This window comes from Nannospalax galili, unplaced genomic scaffold (genome assembly GCF_000622305.1).
Source record: "Nannospalax galili isolate Female #2095 unplaced genomic scaffold, S.galili_v1.0 scaffold1270, whole genome shotgun sequence".
NCBI classification, from domain to species: Eukaryota; Metazoa; Chordata; class Mammalia; order Rodentia; family Spalacidae; genus Nannospalax; species Nannospalax galili.
In genome coordinates, this window is record NW_008328301.1 from 149,058 (window position 1) to 170,782 (window position 21,725).

At 48.8% G+C, this 21,725-nt stretch overlaps 1 protein-coding gene across 1 annotated transcript; it reads right to left on the reverse strand.

Moving 5' to 3' along the window:
* Positions 1–1,671: 1,671 nt before the first annotated feature.
* On the reverse strand, positions 1,672–13,867 carry LOC103725401 (pepsin A-5-like). Its single transcript, XM_008822753.2, has 9 exons — positions 13,815–13,867; positions 11,758–11,917; positions 10,156–10,273; positions 9,950–10,068; positions 8,660–8,859; positions 5,371–5,487; positions 3,678–3,819; positions 3,478–3,576; positions 1,672–1,886 (listed from the first exon to the last, which is right to left on the reverse strand). Exons 1-9 carry the CDS (start codon positions 13,865–13,867, stop codon positions 1,734–1,736), a joined length of 1,161 nt encoding a protein of 386 aa, XP_008820975.1. The 3' UTR covers positions 1,672–1,733.
* Between the last annotated feature and the right edge of the window lie 7,858 nt (positions 13,868–21,725).

Below are 21,725 nucleotides of genomic sequence, written 5' to 3' on the forward strand. Positions count from 1 at the left end.
TTGTCTCTGCATATGTGTGTAAGTGCCAGTAGAGGCCAAAGGGGCCTTAGATCCCTTGGAGATGGAATCACAGGAGTTTGTGAGCTGCCCAGTGTAGGTGCTGAGAGCCCAATTTTGACAGAGCTATCCTCTGAGCCATCTCTCCAGCCCAACCTTTCACTTTTTGATTTGAGACAGGGTCTCACTAAGTTACAGAGGCAGTCAGTCCTTGAAATTGTCACCCGCCTGCCTAAGCCTCCCCTGCAGCTGAGAATATAGGTTATTGTGCCCAGAAAATGGATCCCCAAGAATTACCACAGAGTCCAGAGAGCATGCAAGAACAGAGTCTTTATTCGGGCTTAAGCTCGGACTCTCAGATCAAACTAACATGGTAGGTTCGTCTGAGAGCCCTGATTGCAGGGGGAGGGAACTTTTCATAGGTTTCAGACAAAGGGAGGAGGGGAATTAAGAGAGCTATATTTTGATTGGTCCAAAGAGCCCACGCCGCCAACATACTTTTGAATTGATTGGTTACAGTCTTGGAGGCCTCTCATTGGTGGGTGCTGTCCTCAGGGCTGTGGAATGTGCTGTTATCTTCAGGGCTAGAGGACCCTGTTTATTCCTTATAAGGCCTCAAACCTGCCTGGGCCCCCTGGACATGCCCGGGCTTGCCTAGTCTATGACCATGAGATATCACAAAAATGGAGGAATCAGCAGTCAAAATGGAGACGGTGCAGTTTGTCCCTGTTTCCCTCAAGCCAAGCGATTTACAGAAGCGAAAAGAGCAGTTAGTCCTAAATAGGGGCAGGGGTCTAGGGAGTCCAGGGGAGGGGGCCAAGGAGGAGGGTTCCACAAGGCCTGTGCCACCAGGCCCAGCATCCAGAACCTGTTTTAATGATTATCCTTTGGCCATCTTTCTGAATAAGGAGCGGGTGGATGTTGGGGTCATCACAAGCACTCCCTTCTGACAACACTATTTTGTCACTTACTCCTGCTGATTCCAGCCCTGTGGTTCTAAAAGGAGCTGCCAATCATCCCCAGGTCACAGGCAAGGTCATCTGACCAAGCAGAGCCAACCATAGCACTTCATTCCCCTCTGGCCATAATAGTTGGTTCAGGACTGGGCATGAGACTTGAGGTGGACCAATCTGGGCAAGGCTGTGGAAGAATTCTTTGCCTCCAAAGAATCATAGGAGGAAGCTGAGAGGGAAAGAGAATCAAAGCAGAGGAAGGGAGGAGGGAACAGATGCTTTTGACTTCCAGAGTTGCAGATGGGAGTTCTTTGCACATGTTCTTTTCTGCACCTACCTGGTGTCCTTCCTTAAGTCTCTTCATGTCTGTAGGATTTGACTTCTCTGGAGACTACATTGTGGCATTCTGATGCCCCTTAGCTGGTTGAGGTGGCTCATGCCTGTAACCTCAGCATTCTAGAGGCCGAGGCAGAATGAGTACTGAAAGTTCCAGGCCAGCCTGGGCTACATAGTGAATTCCAAATCAGTTTGAACTATAGAGTGAGATCCTGTCTCAAAAAATAAACCAAAACAAAACTAATCCCAACCCAACATATCTCCTCAACCCAGAGAGAGCAACCATTAGAATCAACACTGTTATGAATGAAATCTTTATTCTCCACCCACAACAGGGTTTTCCAGAGCACCAGATAGTTGGGGTGAGTTCCCCTGGATGGGACTGCCCCACTAGCCTTTGAGTCTAAGTTAGGGTATGCCTGGCCACTCCCTGAGGAGGACCAGCATTCACAAGGCAGGAGCAAGGCCAATTCTGTTGTTCTTCCGATCAAACACGGTGAAATACAGCCTCAAGAAAACGTCCCCTAGCACCCAGATCTCGGGGTCAGATTGGTCATTTATGCCTTCTTCAAAGTTGCTATAGCAATGGTGTGAATTGTCCTGAAGGAGAGGGAAACACAGAGTGGTCAGCCATCCCAGCCATCCCTTCACTATATGAAGCTGGCTGCCAACCACACAGTTTCCTCCCTCCCTCCCTCTTTCCCTCCCTCTCTCCCTCCCTTCCTTGGAGCTGAGAATGACCTTGAGCTGGATCCTCCTGACTCAGCCTCCCAAGTACACATGACCACATCCAGTTTATGCTGGGCTGGGAATGGAACCCAGGACTTAGTGCATAGTAGGCAAACACTCTACTAACTGAGCCACATCCCCAGCGCTGCCTCTCAGTTTCATGTCCCTCCTGTCATGGAGCCACATAGCCCACTCTGACTGCTTCCTTCAGTAGTGGGTTGCTCAGCCAGGACCAGAACTCCTTGAAGCTCCCCCCACATCCTACCATTTCTTTCCTCCAACCCTGGCTCAGTTGGCTGCCCCCTCTTTTCCTTCTCCCCCTAAGTGGTAAGTTCCTGCAGCCCCTTTAGGCAGCCCTGAGATGGAGTACGTCTACCCTCCACAGTTCAGTTACCAAGTGCTGGGCTGGCTCACTCTCCTCCATGCCCCTGGTCTACAAATTCATCTAGCCCAGCCACCTCCATGCATGGTTCCTTGGGTTCCATCTGCTTGCTAAGGGCCATCTAGACCTGCCCCACTCCAAGCCACCCTCATGCTGCCTCTGCAACCCTGGGAAACAGTGGCACCCATTTCCTCCTCCTCCTCCTCACAGTCTTCTTTTAGAACTGGCCTCCAGGGGGAACTGCACTATCTTCAGGGTGCTGTAGGCCCTGTGCACCCTCTGTTCATCTCATAGCCTAAGCACCCCACAGAGGGAAGGGCTGATGCTATAGGTCATAGAAGGGGAACTGGCACACACCATAGTGTGGTTGTGGCCTGGGATCCAGGTAATCTTATAGTTTGTCATCCAAGCCAGGATACTCTTGATATGGAAAGGGAGAACTGTTAATAATCATAGTAGGGGGGCTGGAGAGATGGCTCAGTGGTTAAGAGCACGGATTGCTCTTGCAGAGGACCTGGGTTCGATTCCCAACACCCACATTGTGGCTACGAACCATCCTGAACTCCAGTTCCAGGGGAATCCGAAGCCCTCTTCTGACCTCCGTGGCAATGTACGACATGGGTGCACTCACATACATGCAGGCAATACACTTATACACATAAAATAAAAATAATAAAATATTAAAAAAATAATCATAGTAGGACAGTCCTCAGTCAACGCCACCTGTCACTAGTTCTTTGCTGCAGCTAACTTTCTATGTTCTTGCATTAGAGAAACCTCATGAAACTCTCAAAGCTCCTTAGGGACAGAAGCCTTATTGTCCCATCACCTTGTTTCTGGTACATGGCTGATCCCTCATGTGTGTGTGTGTGTGTGTGTGTGTGTGTGTGTGTGTGTGTTTTAGGCAGGGTCTCACTTAGCCAAGGCTGGCTTTGAACTCCTGATTTTCCTGCCTCCACCTCACTTGAGTGCTACGGTTCCAGATCTGTGCCACCACACCCTGCTGACCCCTCAGCATTCATGGGAGGAGGAAGGGGATTCTTGGCTTTGAGGACCAGCCCCCAATGTGTGTTCCCTCACCTTCCGGATATAGGCACTGGCTGGCACCGGGTAGGTAACAGCACTGATGGTGTAGACTATGTCAGATAGGGTGTTGATGGAGTTGCAGTTGAGGACATACTGTTAGAGAGAGAGAGAAAGTTGGGAGGTTGGCCCAGCTACTACTGCAGCAGCACCAGTGTATAGGGAGCCCAGGGTGACTTTCCAGCATGTCCCTTTACCTCATCATTGGAAGCCTCAGCACTGATGAGATTCTGGATATTGAGGATTGAGTTACGTGGGCCAGTCAGCAAGGAGGTCCCTGTGTCTATAATGCCCTGGCAGCCACCACCACAGGCGATGATTTCCCCATTCATGGAGATGCTGAGAGGTAAAAGCCAAAGGAGATGTCAGGGACACCCCATAACCCTCCCCTCCCCTTCCCTGGCTGGCTTCAGCTCCATCCCCCTGCATGATCACACAACCCTTCTTTGACTTTCTTATTTGTTTATAGTTATTTATTTACAAACTCCTGGGCTCAAGTGATCCCTCTGCTTCAGTCTCCTGAGTAGCTGGAATTACAGCTGCATGTTACCACATTGGCTTTCCTCCAGGCCTTTGCACATGCTCTCTGAGTCTGGGCTGCTTTCTCCTCATTTCCCAGACTTCAGCTTAATCGTCATCTTTCCAGAGATGCCTCCCTTCAAACTCCATCCAGCCCGTCTCTTGGTCCCCTACACTCTCCCTTATCCTCCCTTATTCATTTCTAGTGGATAATGGAATGGTGATTCATTATTCGTGGGATTCCCTGATTTGTGTACACCTGCCATATAGATGATAAGGTCACTAAGTGCCTCCCTCAGGTGCCTCATACAGTGAAGCTCAGTGTATGTTGTGTGAGTGAATGAATCGGGGGCGTGAACAAGGTACAATTGGAGCCCTGGGCCTGTATCTGACTAATTCCATGGCCTCAGAATGCAGGGAGGCATCCTCAGGAGTCAGACATTCTGTGGCAGAAAGAGGAGCATCTGGCTACTGCAGGAGAGGCCATCTCTCAAGCAGACCCCCTTGATGCTGACGCCCCCACCCAGGCAGTGCCCGGGAAGCCCATGCAGATGGTCAGACTGCTGATGCCTCCAAAACAGGCTTAAGCTTCCATTTGTGACTATAGTGTCAGCTCTGCTCTTGTCCCCACGTTCTCAGGCAGTTCAGGGTGCCCTGCTCTCTGTCCCTGCCCCCGAGCCTGCTGTATGTCTGTCTGTCTGTCTGTCTGTCTGTCTCTCTCTCTCTCTCTCTCTCTCTCTCTCTCTCTCTCTCTCTGTCTCTTTCATATCAGAGTGGATCTCTGCTCCTGGCTATCTGTTCCCTGTGATGATAAACCTCCCTGAGGGCCCAGGACTTTGCCTGCTTTGTACTGGAAGCCCCAAGTCCTGGGCAAACCCAGATGACGGTCATTCATTGAACCTAGGTGATATCATCCCATCCCCCTCCATCCCATCTAAAGGTGCTCAGACATTTTTTCCAACCCATCCCATTCTATGTGGGTCTTTTCTGGACACCTCTGCCTGCCCATATCTATAGGTTTCCTGTCCTTTTAGGGCTCCGAATCCAGGTCTGACTCACTTTCTCTTGCTGCAATCTTGCTGAGGAGGCCTGAAAGGCTTACAGATGTGTGGCTGTGAGGAGTGTGTGTTTGTGTGTGTCTGTGGGGGGAGCTGAATGTGTGTCTATGACTGTACATGTCTACGTGTGAGTGCATGTATCTATGTTCATGTGACTATGTCTTATGACTCCATGTCATGGGCCGGTGTGTGACTCCCTGTGTCTAAATGTGTGTCTGTGCATGTGTGTGTGTGTGTGTGCGCGTGTGTGTGTGTGTGTACATATGTGGGATGGCATCCCAGATCCCAGGGCAGGAATCAGGTAGACACTTACCTGTCCACGGCTAACTGCCAGTAGCCAGGTTTGGACACGGGCACCCAGTGAAGCTCTCCACTGTAGTAGGAGGGGTCCACTCCGCCCAGCATTAGCACACTGCTCTTCTCATCCTTGCTAGAGGGAGGCAGAAGAGGGACAGTTCACTGTTAGAGATTAGGGGCTAGGTCTCTTGGGCTTAGCAGCATCCCAGCCCTGGCCAGCCTTGCTTATCACTGCTGGTTTATCACCCCCCCCCACCCGTGGAGCAGCCCTCCTAGTAGCTCTACTTCTCAGGCAGAAGAAGTTAGGCAACGAGGGATGACTGCCTGCTTCAGGTTGGTCACAAGGTAAATGACCTGAGTAATAGCTTACCCTGTAATCCCAGCCCTCAGGAGGCTGAGGCAGGATCATAGTCACAAATTTGAGGCCAGCCTGGGCTACATAGTGAGTTCACAGCCAGCCAGAGCTAAGGCGTGCACATGAGTCATCATTCAAAGCTGAGGTTTGATTTTTTTTTTTTTTTGGTCTTTTTGAGACAGGGTCTCCCTGTAGCCCCAACTGGCCTGAAACTTACTATGTAGACCAGGCTGGCCTTGAACTCACAGAGATCTGCCTGCCTCTGCCTCCTGAGTGCTGGGATTAAAGGCGTGTGCTACCACACCCAGCTGAGGTTTGAATTTAATTTTTTTAAATTTATTTTTTTTAGCCAGGCATGGTGGTGTACACCTTTAATCCTAGCACTCAGGAGACAGAGGCAGGCAGATTTCTGTGAGACCAAGGCCAACCTGGTCTATATAGTGAGTTTCAGGCCAGCTGGGACTAAAGGGAAACCCTGTGTCAAAAAAATAAATCCTATTTTAATTTTATGTGTATGAGTGTTCTGTTGCATGTATATAGGTGTATCACATGCATGCAATGCCAGAGGAGGCCAGAAGAGGGCGTCAGATCCCTTGGAACTGGAGTCACGGATGTTAGCTACCATGTAGATGCTGGAAACCGAACCTGGGTTCTCTGCAAGGGCAGCTGGTGCTCTTAACTGCTGAGCCTTCTCTCCAGTCCCCAAAGCTGAGGTTTGAACAGTTGGCTATAGAGCTGGGCTCTGACCACCCCACCATTCCATGGAGTGCTTGGGTCCTTCTAAACAACTGTGCAGTTAGAAGATGCTGTGTCAAGAGGGTTCTGACCTCCACCTGTCTAGTCTGTCAATTTCCAGCACACTAAGGCCCAGGGTGGCTAAGAACTTTCTAGTGCACACAGGGTTGGCTTCATGGGCAGGGAATCTGGTGCCTCTGCTCTTGCCTACCTAAATTTCTCGAGGCTTCTTGATCAAAAGCCCCACATTACTTTACAAATTGTGCAAGTTACACAATTGGTCCTAGTAAAATCTTAGTGAAAGAAGAAATGCCCATTATCAACTGTGAGGCCTCTTCCTTCAAAGCAAGCCTGTACTCCACGTCTTTCCTCACTCCCAACTCCCACCTCTCCCTGTAGTCATTCTCCAGTGGTACTAGTATGAGGGTCTGGAAACATTAATCCAAGCCAGGCATAGTGTAATCCCAGCCCTCAGGAGGCTGAAGCAGGACATTGCCATGAATTTGAGGACAGCCTGGGCTACACAGTGAGTTTGTGACCAGCCTGAGCTAAAGAGTGAGACACTGTCGCAAAAAATAAAAACAAAAATCTGGAGAGATGGCTTGGTAGTTTGGTTCCCAGCATCCACACAGAGGCTAACAACTATCTGTTAACTCCAGTTCCCTCTGGCTAATGCCCTCTTCTGGCTTCTGTGGGCATTGCATGCACAGGTGCACTTACATGCATGTAAAACACTCATACACATAAAATAAAAATAAATTCATTTAAAAAAATACATAAAACGGGCAGGGCATGGTGGCACACGCCTTTAATCCCAGCACTCAGGAGGCAGAGGCAGGTGGATCTCTGTGAGTTCAAGGCCTGCCTGGTCTACATAGTGAGTTCCAGGACAGCTGGGGCTATAGGGAGACCCTGTCTCAAAAAGACCAACAAAACAAAACAAAACAAAAAACTCATAAAACAAATGCAAACAAAAATGGCATCCAAACAGAAATAAAGACATAGCTGCATTCTGACTGCCCTGACTCGCTCACCACAACACGTCAAGTGTCACACTGAGCCAGCACATTTATACAAGTATTGCTTGTCAATTAAAAATTAAAAGGTAAAACAAAGCACAGATCATATCATGTCTCTGCCTGAATTAACCATTTCCCAGAGGTTCCCCCTGTCACTTAGTGTAAACCAGAGCTCCAGACACCCTGGCCTTCTTGCTGATTCACACTGATTTCTCCTTGAGGTCCTTGCACACGCCCCGTTTCCTGTCGTAAAGGTTGCCTCTGCTCGTCTCAGTGAACTGGATTTGAGTGTTCCCAAAGGGCAGAGAAAGGTTGAACAGCTTACTTAATTAACATCTTCCTGTAGAGGTGGGACACCCACAGCCTCAACCACACACATATGTACGAGTGCCCATACAGACACACAAACACATACCACACACACATACATACCATACACCACACCACACATACCATATCGTACACATAGACACACCACACCCATCACACACCATACACGCCACACACACAACATATATATGACACACCATACACACCACACACATCATACCACACACATGACACAGTACACATATACATCACACCATACACCACATACACCTCACACACCACACACCATACACACTACACACATATATCACACCACACACATACACACTACACTACATACACATACACATATCACACACACCACACACAATACACACACACCATACACACACTATGCATACTACACATATATGTCACACTACACACATACCACACACATACACCATACACACTACACACATACACCACATCACACACATCACACACACACACACACACACACACACACACACATCACACACACCACTCCACCCCACATGGTAGCACTGAGCCATGCAGTAGGGATGAATGTCCCCCAGCATGAAAGCCTCCAGTACTAACAATCACATATGGAGAATTTCCTGACTCCTTTGGTTCAGTCCCTTCCATTGCCAGATGAGGAAATGGATGAATGGGGTTTATGCTCCAATAAAACGTTATTTACAAAAACAGATGGTGGACTAGCTTTGGTTCCCAGGCCAAAAGGCTGACTCCTGGACCAGACTATGGCTAAGGAATCTTCAGGATCAGAGAGCCAGCAATTTTATATGCAACTGGACATGTCTTCCAGCCAGGCCCGGGAAAGGGCTGGTCTGGTGCACACTCACCTGCTTAGGTAGAAGGCAAAGAGGTTCTGGGAAATGAGGCCCTGTGTCCACAGGTTGTCAAAGACAGGTGTGATTCCCTGAAGGCTGAGGCTGGGGTAGCTCAGCCCTAGGACGCCATCAAAGACTGCATATTTCATGAAACTGCCTAGCTCCTCCAGGCTCAGGCCAAAGGCCTGGGCCACAACTGTGAGGCCCCCAATCTGTGGGAGAAGAAGGTGCCCACACATAAGGCTCTGGAATTGGGGATAGGATTGCAGCTGGGCTTGGGTGGGAGTGGGAGAGGAAATGGCCTGCCTCACAGGGGAGAACTGACTCTGGGCCATGCCATGGGCCACTCAGATGTGTCTCCTAGGCAGGAGTGGGTGGGTAGCTCCTGTGTAGTGATGTGAGTTGTCACCAACCTCTGAACCCCCGATAATATCTCACCTTAATAGAGATTAAGGGAGACTGAGATTCTGAGTGTGACCAGAAGGTTCCAAGTAGAGGATAAATGGAGGACAGTATCATCTCCTTAGGGGCATTGCCCAAGGAGGTCTTTTCTGCCCCTTTGGGAGATGGAAGCCTGTTATAGCAAACAGCTACCAGGTTTTTTGTTTTGTTTTGCTGAGACAAATCCTCACTATGTAACAGTGGCTGGAACTCATTATGTAGACCAGACTGGCCTTGAATTCACAGAGATCTACCTGCCTCTGCCTCCTGAGTGATGAATTAAAGATGCAACATTGTGCCTGGCTAAGTCCCCAGGGTTCTTAGGAAAAATCAGACTGGGAAACATTCTTGTGTGTGTGTGTGTGTGTGTGTGTGTGTGTGCGCGCGCGCGTGCGCGCACACGCTTGGGGATTTTGTTAATCCTCCAAGGTTTCCCAGCCCTCCACCCCCACCCCAGGGTAAGCACCCATTGATCAAGCAGGTCTCTCCTGAATCTGTGCTCTGCTTTTCCTGCCTGGGAACTTGGGATCTGCCTTGGGCTTATTGAGAGGATGAAGGTCTATGAAGAAAGTGCCCAGCCTGGAGCAGTGTGCAGTGTGCAGTGAGTAGTTTTCACACAACCCTTTCTCTCTGATTCTAGCAGAACCAACCTTGTGTTCACTTTGGAGGAAGGCTCTCTGGGCACCTACAAGCTGGAATGTCCCTCACTAGGGAGGAATAGATAGTGCCCCAGGACATAACCCTACAAGGTGAGCAGCCAGGTGGGGCAGGAGGGCACTCCCAGCTGACCCTGCCTCTGGCCCTGCAGGCAGTGGTCACACCCAAGGCCAGCCCTGTCACAGCCTCTGATACCCGAGTTACCATCACAGTGTCATAGGCAAGAAATCCTGACATCTGTCCTGAGCCATAGGCAACGTTCACAGGCCGGCCAGAGACCAGGAATGTGGAGGAGAGCAGAGGGTTGAAGACCTTGTGGTGAGCTGCAGACACAGGCAGAGGTGACCCTCAGGTCGGTTGGGATGGGAGGGTTGCTTCAGGGCAGGGAAGGGATGGGCCAGGGTGCTCACCACAGGCTGGACTGGTGCAGTAGATGGATGGCACCCACAGGTCAGCAGAGCCAGTGTCCAGGACGACCTTGAACTCCTGAGGGGGTGTGCCAATGCTGATGATGCCAATGTAGACCAGCTGCGGGAGAGGAGGGGTGTGGCTGGCCTGCCTATTCCCCTGGGTACACCTACCTCCACAGGGGTGTCTAATTGCCAAGCCTCTGTTCAAACCAGGGTTTCTACTTGGGAGCTTTCCTTCCTCCTCCAAAGCTTTCAAATTCTTTCCACCCCTCAGGGCCCAACCTGAGTGCCTCCTCCAGGCAGCCCTCTTGGGTCACCCCAGACCCCTGTACTCTTTGCTTTCTCAAAAGTCAAAATATTTAGTATCAAGACCACTCAGCCAGCCTTCTCACTATTTCTTCCCCCTTTGCCTCCTTCCTCCCTCATTTCTTCCCCCCCCTTTTTTTTTTTCTTTTGAGAAAGGGTCTCTCTATGTCTCCACTGGCTAACCTGGATTGAGCTCACCACGTAGACCAGGTTGGCCTTGAACTAAGATCTTCCTCTGCTGGCATGCACCACTGACTTTTTATTTATTTTTGACTTAATGTATATGTATGCATGTAAGTGCACCTGTGTTGGTGCAATGCCCATAGAGGCCAGAAGAGAGCATTGGATACCCATGTGGGTGCTGGGAACTGAACCTAGGTCCTCTGCAAGAGTAGCCAGTGCTCTTAACCACTGAACCATTCCCCTAGCCCCCCCTTTTTTCATGTTTTTTTTTAGACAGGGCCTCCCTATAGCCCCATGTGGCCTGGAACTCACTATGTAGACCAGGTTGTCCTCAATCTCACAGAGATCTGTCTGCCTCTGTGTCCTGAGTGCTGGAATTAAAGGCTTGTGCCACCATACCTCGTTCCTTGTTTTTTTTTGACAGGATCTTACTATGTAGTCTCAGGCTGGCCTCCAACTTGTGATCCTTCTGCCTCAGCCTCCTGAGTGCAGGGATCATAGGCACATACTGCCATGGCCAGCTGACATTGTTTGTTCTCCATGGGTTTCCCTGACTAGGCTGTATGAGGTGGCAACTGGTCATTGCTAGGTCCAACAGCAGAGCCCCAGAACGATAGGAAAGCTTTCTTCTCAGGGAAGAAGTCCCTGCACCTCACCCTTAAAAAAAAACAAACTTTTTTTTTTTTTTGTGTGTGTGTGTGTGTGTGTGTATGTGCATGTGTGTGCAAATATGTGCAAATAGAGGACAGAGGTGAATGTTAGGTGTCCTGCTCTGTCCACTTTATTCCTTTGAGAAAAGGTCTCTCACTGAACCTGGAGCTAGGCTGGTGGGCAGCAAGTGCCAGCCATCCTCCTGTTTCTGCCCTATCCCCTCCTGCCCCAGCACTAGGGTTATAGGCCTGTGTGACTACACCTGCCCTTTTTTTTTTTTTTTTTTTTTTTTTTTTTTTTTTGGGGGAAGCTGAGGTCCTCAAGCTTAAGCAGCAAGTACTCTTACCAGCTGAGCCATCCCAGCCCCTTCTGCCCTTTGTCATGCAGTATTCCCCACAGAGGCTTCAGTGCTGGGCAGGAGCCCTAGGCAGTGCTCTTGAGCCCTAGCTGCACCACACTCACGTCCAGGTAGTTTCTCATGGGCTCGTAAGGTACTGCTGGCTTCTGTCGCTGCTCAAGAAGCATGTGGGCGCGGCTGTGTGGATACTTCTCCAGGTAGTCCTTCAGCATGTGGCTTTCCCGCAGGTTTTCTCGCATGGACTTAACTTTCATCAGGGGAATTCTTTAAAGGAGCATTGGGAAGGAAACCAAGTAAGAGACAGCTGCCAGGGGGTGCCACACCTTGCACTGAAATTGCACAGATGGTTTTCCAAGAGTTACCTTGTTACCAGAACAGGACACCTGACACAGTGGGAGTACAGTGACAGTGGGCCTGGGGTTGGATCTAGGTTCTATTCTCTCTCAAGCAGATCAGGGGACCACTCTTAGCCTCAGTTTCCTCTCTCTGTAGAGGGTAGGATGCTAACACCCCTCAGATGGAATGTTGGGGGTGGGTAGGATGACAGGATGCACCTGCCATCTAGTGGGCCCTGACAGTGTCAATCATCACTGTTGCTCTTCCCACCACCCAGTGTCTTTTCCAAAGCACCCTGCAAGGAAGGGAGGAAGATTGGCGGGTTGCCCTCTTTGTCATTTCTCTCTTTTAGAAACAGAATTTTTAAGAAAATTTATGTGTGTGTGTGGGGGGGGGAATGCCCTCAGAAGCCAGAAGTGGGCATCAGATCCCTTGGACATGGAACTCTAGGCAGTTGTGAGCTGCCAGACATGGATGCTGGGAACAAGAGCAAGAAGCACTCTTAGCCACTGAGCCACCTCTCCAGCACCCCTCTTCTCTTTTTGGCACTGGCGATGGAGCCCAGAGCCTTGCACACACTAAGCAATATCTTCTTTTTAGTGGGAAGAACCTGAGATGTAGGGAATTTGTGACTCAGTTGTGGTCACCTGGTTTGTTATTGTTAAGCTGGGTCTAAGGAAGTAGCCCCCACCCCCTTTTTGAGACAGGGCTGGCCTCAAACTCAATATGTAGGCTAGGATGCCCTTGAACTTTTGAGCCTCCTGCCTCTACCTCCCAGGTGCTGAGATTACAGGCGAGCATCACCATACCCAGCTGGAAGCATTTAGGAAAGTGAAGAGGCCTGAGAAATGTGAGTCAAGACTGAATTCTGTGGACCCCAGAGAGGGAGGAGAGATACAGGAGAAATGAGAGGGAGAGAGGGAGAGAGGGAGAGAGGGAGAGGAAGAGGGAGAGGGAGAGGGAGAGGGAGGGAGAGAGAGAGGGAGATCTAGAAGAGTAGAATGCTATTTCTAGATAGAAACTGAACTAGTTGGAATGACCCTCCTCCCCACTTCCCCTAACTAGTTAACTAGCTACATTCTATGCTTTATTGCACCCTTGATTGCATCACTCCCCTTCCCCACTGATCACAGTTAACCACTCCATTACTCCAGTTCCCTTGCTGTCCACCGTTAGCCAGGTAGGATGATCAGGATGTCAACATTTCAGAGCGATCAGGTTAACATTTCAATAATTCTGAGAAAACATATTCTCTAAATGAAGTACCGAAAACTCCTTTGATTGCTGACCTGCTCTTGGTTTGATGAATTTTTGTTATCTGACTTGCACCTGGCATGATGTCATTGTGGTTTTAAGCTTTACAAACTCTGTCCTGCTTCTCGGGGTTGAGAGTTCTCTTGGGCACAAGCCCTCTCTCTGACCACCGGCTTGCTAGCTAGCTAGCTAATAAAGGACACTTGGTTTGACGCCCCCCCGCCCCCCAGAAAAACCCGTGTGGCATTTCTTGCTCAGTATTACAGAAAAAACCCCATTACCCACAAGGCTGCACACTGAACAGTTCGGGGGAGTGACATTCACACAGCCCATGATATGACTTGTGCCTTTGGAGTTGGGCAGCCCTGCAGGTTTACCCCTAAGACTTCTGGGCCCTTCCATTGCACATGGCAAAGTATCTGATGAATGGACACCTGAGCCTTATGAAGATTCTACCAAATTCTGTTTCCTTCTATCCCCTGGATGGGCAGGGGAATAAGAGCCTCAGAGGATTCAAGGGTGAGGAAAAAATCCCAGAAAGGCAGCTGATGGCCACCTGTCCCACACTTACGTTACCAAGCACTCCGAGAGGGCTACAAGCCCAAAGACTCCAAGCCATTTCATGATTTCCTTCCTGGGCTTAAGATACTCAGGAGAAGTGAGTTCTGGTCTGGCAGCTTTGTGGAGAACTGCTTGCTGCTCGTTAAATACTTTCTGCCCTGCCCTAATCATCACCACCCCCCGCCCCGCCCAGAGGGCCACCTAATGGGGCTTGATAAGAAATGCAAACTTCTCCAATAACTTTCACCCCCATCAGTGTTCCAGAGGAAGGCGTTAAAAATTCCCAGAATCTGGAGTTTTAGTGTAATCACTTCCTTGGGCTTGGCTGAGAAAGTAATGCCAAGCCACCTGGCCTAACAGAGTGGGGAGACTCTTGTTATCTTGTTGATAAAGACACTGTGGATGCTGGGTGTGGTGGTGCACGCCTTTAGTCTCAGCACTTGGGAGGCAGAGGCAGGAGGATCTCTGTGAGTTCAAGGCTGGCCTGGTCTACATAGTGAGGTCCAGGACAGCTGGGGCTACAGGGAGACCCTGTCTCAAAAAAAAAAAAAAAAAAAAAAGACACTGTGGATAAAGTGACAGAAATAAGTACCAGGTGCCATGCCTGCCCTCCATGATCCCACGGAGTTCCCTAGTGGCCCATGAGGTATGTACTGCTGTCCTAGATGTCATTGTCACTAGAGAGCAGGTTGCTGGGAGGAATCAAGGTCAAGGTGCAGAGAAGTGCAGAGGGGAGACTTTGGAGGTGGCCCACTGTGTGGGTTTTCCATGGAGACACAGCACCCATGGAACCAATGCATTCCAGAGATCCAGGCTAGCCCAGCACGATCATGTAAAGCACACATCTAAAAGATGTTGTTTGCATCCAGTAAGCGTTTATTGAGGATCCACTATGTGCTGGAGCTGGGGTAGAGGTGGAATGCCACAGCCCAATAAGATACACAGTAAGATACACAATAAGATACATGTGTGTGGCACATGCCTTTAATCCCAGTACTCAGGAGACTGAGGCAGGCGAATGGTTGTGAGATCAAGGTAGAGAGTTCTAGGTCAGCTGGGGCTGCATAGTGAGACCCTGTCTCAAAACAAGCAAGCAAACAAACATAAGATGCATGTGATCAGAAACTGACCACATTTTCTGTTTGGTTCTAAGTGACTCCATGTGGCTTCTATTTACTTTCTCCTTTCTTTCTTTCTTTCTTTCTTTCTTTCTTTCTTTCTTTCTTTCTTTCTTTCTTTCTTTCTTTTTTTTTTTTTTTCAGACAGGGTCTCAGGTAGCCCAGGCTGGTCTTGAATTCACTATGTAGCCAAGGAATACCTTCAACTCAGGATCCTCCTGCCTCTAGCCAGTGCAGGGATCACAGGCGTGCATGACCATGCCTTGTTTATATGGTGCTAGGGAATGGAGGCCAGGGGCTCATGCGCATTAGGCAAGCACTCTACCAACTGAACCTCATTTCACTCCCCTAACACTTCCTTCTCCCATCTTCCTACAGCCTCCCAATGCTGTTGGCCACCCTGTCCTCCAAGGCCTCTTGTCCTGTGTCATTGTGCTCTAAGGATGGCTTCTCATCCTCTCCCAAGTGCCCCGTGCATTCCGGCAGCCCCATGGATGCGATGCTTCACAGTCCCTGCCAGTGGGTGGCCACTGTCGGCCCTACCATTTGTTTCCTCTGCTGTTTCTTAAAATTTTTGTGTGTGTGGCCAGGCATGGTGGCACACACTTTTAATCCCAGCACTTGGGAGGCAGAGGGCAGGCGGATCTCTGTGAGTTCAGGGCCAGCCTGGTCTACATAGCAAGTTCCAGGCCAGTTGGAGTTACAGGGAGACCCTGTCTCAAAAAAAGACAATAAATCAATAAATTGTGTGTGTGTGTGTGTGTGTGTGTGTGTGTGTGTTTGTGTGTGTTTGGGGGTTTATGTTTCCACAGCATGCTTGTGCAAATCAGAGCACAGCTTGTGGAGTCAGTTATCTTCTACCATGTGGGTCCCAAGGATCAATCTCAGGTAGTCACGCTTGGTGGCAAGCACCTTTATCTGCTGAACCATCTCTCCGGCCCCTCCTCTGCTTCCCTAATATGTGTACACTGGCAGGCCTTGCCATATAGTTAATAAATTGATAAACTCAAAAGTTTAATTTTTCTAGGATGCAAAGGTAGCTCATCACTTAAGCGCACTGGCTGCTCTTGCAGAAAACCCAGGTTTGGTTCCCAGTATCCACATAGTGGCTCACAACTGTCCATAAATCCAGTTCCAGGGACTCCAACGACACAGGTATGCTTACACACATGAAGGCAAAACACTCATACACAAAAAAACCCCAAAAAACTTTAAAAATATTTTATTTATTTTTATTTTATGTGTATGAGTGTATTGCCTGCATGTATATAAGTGCACCTGTGTTGTGCAGTGACCTCAGAGGTCAGAAAAGGGCATTGGATTCCCTGGAACTGGAGCTACAAATGATTGTTAGTCGACATGTGAGTACTGGGAACCAGCTGCCCCCCAAAATTTTAAGTCAAATTTTTCTCTTGTTCTAGTGAGATGACTCCAGAACCCAGGCGGTGGAAGGAGAGCGCTAACTCTCTCAAGTTGTCCTCTGACCTCCACACATGTGCCATGATACTCCCTCCCACATATACACCATGAAAATAAAATAAACAAATGTAAAAAAATAAAATGTAAAATATATCTGTGATCAAATGAAAAACTTTTAAAAAAAGTTTAAATTTTCTCATAGCCAGGCGTGGTGGCACACATCTTTAATCCCAGCACTCGGGAGGCAGAGGCGGTCGGATCTCTGTGAGTTCAAGGCCTGCCTGGTCTACATAGTGAGTTCCAGGACAGCTGGGGCTACAGGGAGACCCTGTCTCAAAAAGACCAAAAAAAAAAAAAAAGCACAACCAGTTCTTGCTGTCAAGGAATTTGCAGTCTAGGGCACGGTGACAAACTCAGGATAAGAAGGCAAGAGATGGGTCCACCCTGGGCATGTTGCAGTACTGTCTCACCACAAGGGGGCAACCTTGAGCCAACCCCTACCTGTGGCTGTCATGCTGGAAGGTGGCCATAGACCTGAGTTAGCCAAATTTTCTGTAAAGATTTTTTTATTAATTAATTTGCTTTTATTTCATGTGTATGTTTTGCCTGCATACATGTAAGGGTACTTGTGTCATACAGTACAAACGGAGGCCAGAAGAAGGCAACCGATCTTCTGGAACTGAAGTTATAGACGGCTGTTAGCCAACAAGTGCGTACTGGGAACTGAACCTGGGGTCCTCTGCAAGAGCAGCCTGTGCTCTTAACTGCTGAGCCATCTCTCCAGCCCCAAGTTGGCAAGGTTTCCAAGAGAAATCAGAAGCCTGGGCATTTATGTGAAGTTCCTGATCTTTAAGTGTTAACAGCTAGGATGTTGTGTTAGATGTACTTTGGTTTTCATACACGGTTCTTTACTCCTGAATTCCTCCCAAAGTAGGCCAGAGAAACTCAACCCCTCTACCACCTTCTCTGTCTTGGAACCAGCCATAAAGATCTCTGACCTACCCTGTCTGATAGCAGGTGTCAAGACACTCCTCTTCCCAGAGGGTACCTGTAGAAGAATTGCTGCAGGGAGGCGGAGGAGTCTGAGCAGAAGGGGCCCAGGGGCTCCCTCCTCCCCACGAGGGTTGGCTCTTTTTGTTCTGTCACATTTTGACACTGTTGTCCAATGCCTTTGTGACAAAGTCTCCTTTATTACTTATTGATTTGTTTTTTTAACTTAAAACTTATTGAGAATTTTACACATGCATATAATGTGTTTTGATCAAATCCACACCCACCCCTCCCCTCCAACTCCTCCCATATCTCCCCATCACTTTTTCCTGAACAATTTCAAGTACTCTTTCTTTTTTGGGGGTAGCTTTTTGCTACTCTGACATTGCCCCCCTCTGAAGAGGTAACCCTAAAATCTTTTAGGGATTAGATAAGAGCTCCCAACTATTTTCGACATTTTTGGTCTTTGGAATGGAGTATATTGCTAAGAGACTCAAGGACATTTTGATTTTTAGCCAAGAAACAGACTACTTTTCTTTGGGATCTTTTTACCCTAACTTCCTAGCCAATTCCCACCTCCTATTCTTATCACAACATCCCCTGAAGAGGTTACCCAAATTGCCGATAGGGGGAAAAAAGTCTCCTTTAAAACAAAACAAAACAAAACAAAACAAAACAAAACAACAAAAGGAGAGGCTGGAGACATGGTTCAGTGGTTAAAACCACCGGCTGCTCTTGCAGAGCAGAGGGTTCGGTTCCCAGCACCAACACTGCAGCTAACAACTGTCTGTAACTCCAGTTTCAGAGAATTCAACCTCTTCTGCCTCTGTCTCCTAAATGCTGGGATTACATAAATGCTACCACACCTGGCAACATTTCCATTTAGAAATCCCTGTCCTCAGCGATATCCCCAGTGTCTGGAGACTTGGGCAGTCTGGCACTGGCTGAGTTGCTCTGGAACCTTCCTTCCCCCTTCTCTGTATCCCACCTCGGGGTTACCCAAACACACAGTTTGAGACTTTGAGGAGCCATGATGTGGCCATGTGGTAGAATAGACAGGGTAACTGTGAGAAGCAACAACCTGGGGCTCCATCTTCTGGCTTCCTTGTCACTGGGGTCATGTGCAGGGTGAGGGATAGTGGCCTGAGGGAGTGAAGGGCTACAGCAATGGGGATCTTTTGAAGGGCAGAAGGAGGAATCCACAACTGAGTAATGGAGAGGAAGGTTGCTGGTGTGGGACAGAAGGACCAGGTGTGAAAAAGCCCTGGGAAGGAAACCAAGGATTTACAGAAGGGAGAGACTGGGAAAGAGTCTCCCACGGCAGTGAGATGCGTTCAGTAAGTCAGGGGCCCAAATAAAACAGGTCAGCTGCTGTGGAGAGGCAAGCTACAACCACGGCAGTACCTGCCAGATGTCCAATTCCACATGCGGCTTCTGGTATCCTGATGCCAGAGGCCGGACCTGGACCTTTCTGCAGGGATTTCTGCCCCAGATGTGGAGGCCTTAGACAATGACTAAGAATTGGGCAGGGGACAGCTGCATCCAGTGGCCCTTTGATGACTCTGGCTCTCAAGATCACCTCAAAATAACTAGACACCTAAAACATTTCTCATCTTAAAATTCACCTGACCCTTCCTGACATGCAGGACCCCAGAGTCCTCTGTTAGCCACCATTTAGGAGAGGTGATATGTCCCCTTGGGTCAAGCTATTGTTGGAGAATCCTCAGACTTCCTTGTTGGTAACTTCTGCCTTGTGACTATTGGTCACATCTCACAGAATCTGAGTGCCAGAATGTCCCATGGGGAGGGACATAAAGATTCTATGGTTCCTGGTGAAGGTAGGTGGTGCCTTAGATAGGTAGTGTCTGGTTTGCCCTTTCCATTCCAAGTGCCAGGAAGACATTACCAGTTGATCCCAGCATGCCTGACTTCTGGATGTGGCTGTGGAGTCCTGAACACCATTTCCTCCCTTAGCCGCATGTCCTACTAGTTAGTATTGGTACTTGAACAGGAGTGACTGCAAGCCTGATCTCTTTTCATTGGAAGAGAAGACACAGAGAGTTGGAGTGTGTGACTTACCAAGATCTGGAAAGTAAGGTGGGAAGGTACTGGCACCCAGGGCTTCCAGGCTCAGGCAGTCTCTTCCCATACTGAAAAAGAACAATGAAAATTTTAAATGATTTGAGTGATGGATTGGTACACAGACTCTGAGAGCCTTGAAAAGAGGAGGCCAGAGTTTTCTTTCTAGTGGCAGCTCTCAGAGGTTTGTGGCTGCTGTGCTTTGAGGTTCTCTTCCTGTCTCCTCTGCCCCAGTCCAACATCTGTATCACCAGATCTGATGCCTTAGAGCAGCAGGAGAGTGTCCAGGGGCCAGGGACTGCAGGGACAGGGGTAGCTGGATGGATACCAGGAAGTGGGGGCAGTGGTACAGGTTAGTGCTGGATCATGCCTAGCTTGGCATCCCACAGTGCCTCTTCCTCTCTCAGATGCCATTGCCTCTCCTACATTGGTGTGGCACTGGCTCAAGTCTCAAGTACCTTCTACCTGGACTTCGCCAACTGAAACCAGATGCCCTATTATGCATGTCCAACCTGTGGCCTGCATGTGCCTTGGCATAGTTATGAACACAGTCCAGCACAAAATTGTAAACTTACTTAAAATAGTATGAGAATTTTTTTCTGTGATTTTTTTTTAAAGACAAAAATTTAAAATTTCGTGTATGTGTACGTTTGTGTAGAAGTACGTGTATGTGAGTGCAGTTGCTAGAGGAAGCCAGAAGAGGGCATCGGATCCCCTGAAGCTGGAGTTACAGGCACGTGTGAGCCACTTGCTGTAGGTGCTAGGAACTGAAGTTGGGTCCTCTGAAAGAGCAGTACACACTCTTAAACACTGAGCAATCTCCCAGTCCTTTTGTGTGTTTAAAAAATTACTATTGTTATTGTGTGTTTATCAACATTTTTGTTTGTATGGCACACATATGCCACTGTGTGCATGTGGAGGTCAGAGAATAATTTTCAGAATAATTTTCAGAAGTCCTTTCCTTCTACCACGTGGGTCCATGAGATCCAACTCAGGTCCTCAAGCTTGGTGGCAGATGCCTTTACCCGCTGAGCCGTTTGGCTCTGTGATTTTATTAATTGATTGCTCAGCTCTGGAGTATGAACCTTTGAGATGAGGAGTCATGTTGTCATATCAAAAGGTTGACATACTTTTTAATCCTCTGGGGAATCCATGGTTGAGTGAGTAACTCAGCCAAGGCTAGGGTACAAGGCATTTTGCCGCTGCTGCTTGGACTTGGACTGTTAAAAGCCCCAGTGAGGGAAGGAAACCATGCATGCTTCCCAGGGACCTTGTGAAGGGATCCAGGTGGGAAACTAGACACTGGGAAAGGCCAAGCACTACCTGGGCCCAATGACTGTCAGCCACAGGTCTCCATGCAGGTGGTAATGCTGAGCCCCTGGTCACCTTTTGAGGGAGAATGCAGGAAGCAGGCTCCGTACAGCCTACTCTGGGTGCCCCAAAGTCACACTGAGGAAGATTAGAAAAGTGTTTACTCTCCTCCTGGCCCCAGCTGTGGGAGAGAGCTCCTCCCTGGAAGACAAGCAAACTTAGAGGGCAGACAAAAGCAAACAGAGAGGGCAGAGCTATTGTTATAGGCTGCCATGACATCTACCATGCTGCTGGGGCTAGCCAGCTTATCCATGTGGCTTGAGCCCAGAGTAAATTTGGCTCTGTTAACAGCCCTGACTGCCCTGCCTGGATCACACGCATCCTGGAGCCTGTCACTCTGGGTAGAGTTCATAAGCTACTGCCGGTCACTCATGCTGAGTCAAGGAAGCAAGTTTGAATGAGGCCGTGAGATCGTGATGGGTAGCTTGGTCCCCCCTGGGTGGTAGTGATGTGTCTAAGTGTGGAGGGAAGACTAGAGATGGACAAGCAGCCATTTATTGAGCTTGTTACTTTAGGTCCCATGCAATCGCTAAATCTCCTTCCTGGAATGTTCTTCCTTACTGTAGTTTCAATATGACTTGTTCCCAGCAGGGTATCATGTCATAATAACTATAATCCCAGCATTGGGAGGCTGAGGTAGAGGATTGCTGTAAATTCAGTGTCAGCCTGGGCTACACAGAGAGCTGAGTTCAAGCCCAGCCTGGACTATATAGTGAGAGCCTATTGTAAACAAAAACAATTTATATTTAAGTTATGTCTCTAATGCAACATTACCTAGAGGTGTGGGGACCTTTAAAGGATAATAAGGGCCTGGAGAGATGGCTCAGCGGTTAAAAGCACTGACTGCTCTTGCAGAGGACCTGGGTTCGATTCCCAGCACCCACATGATGGCTACAAACCATCCTTAACTCCAGTTCCAGGGGAATCCAAAGTCCTCTTCTGAC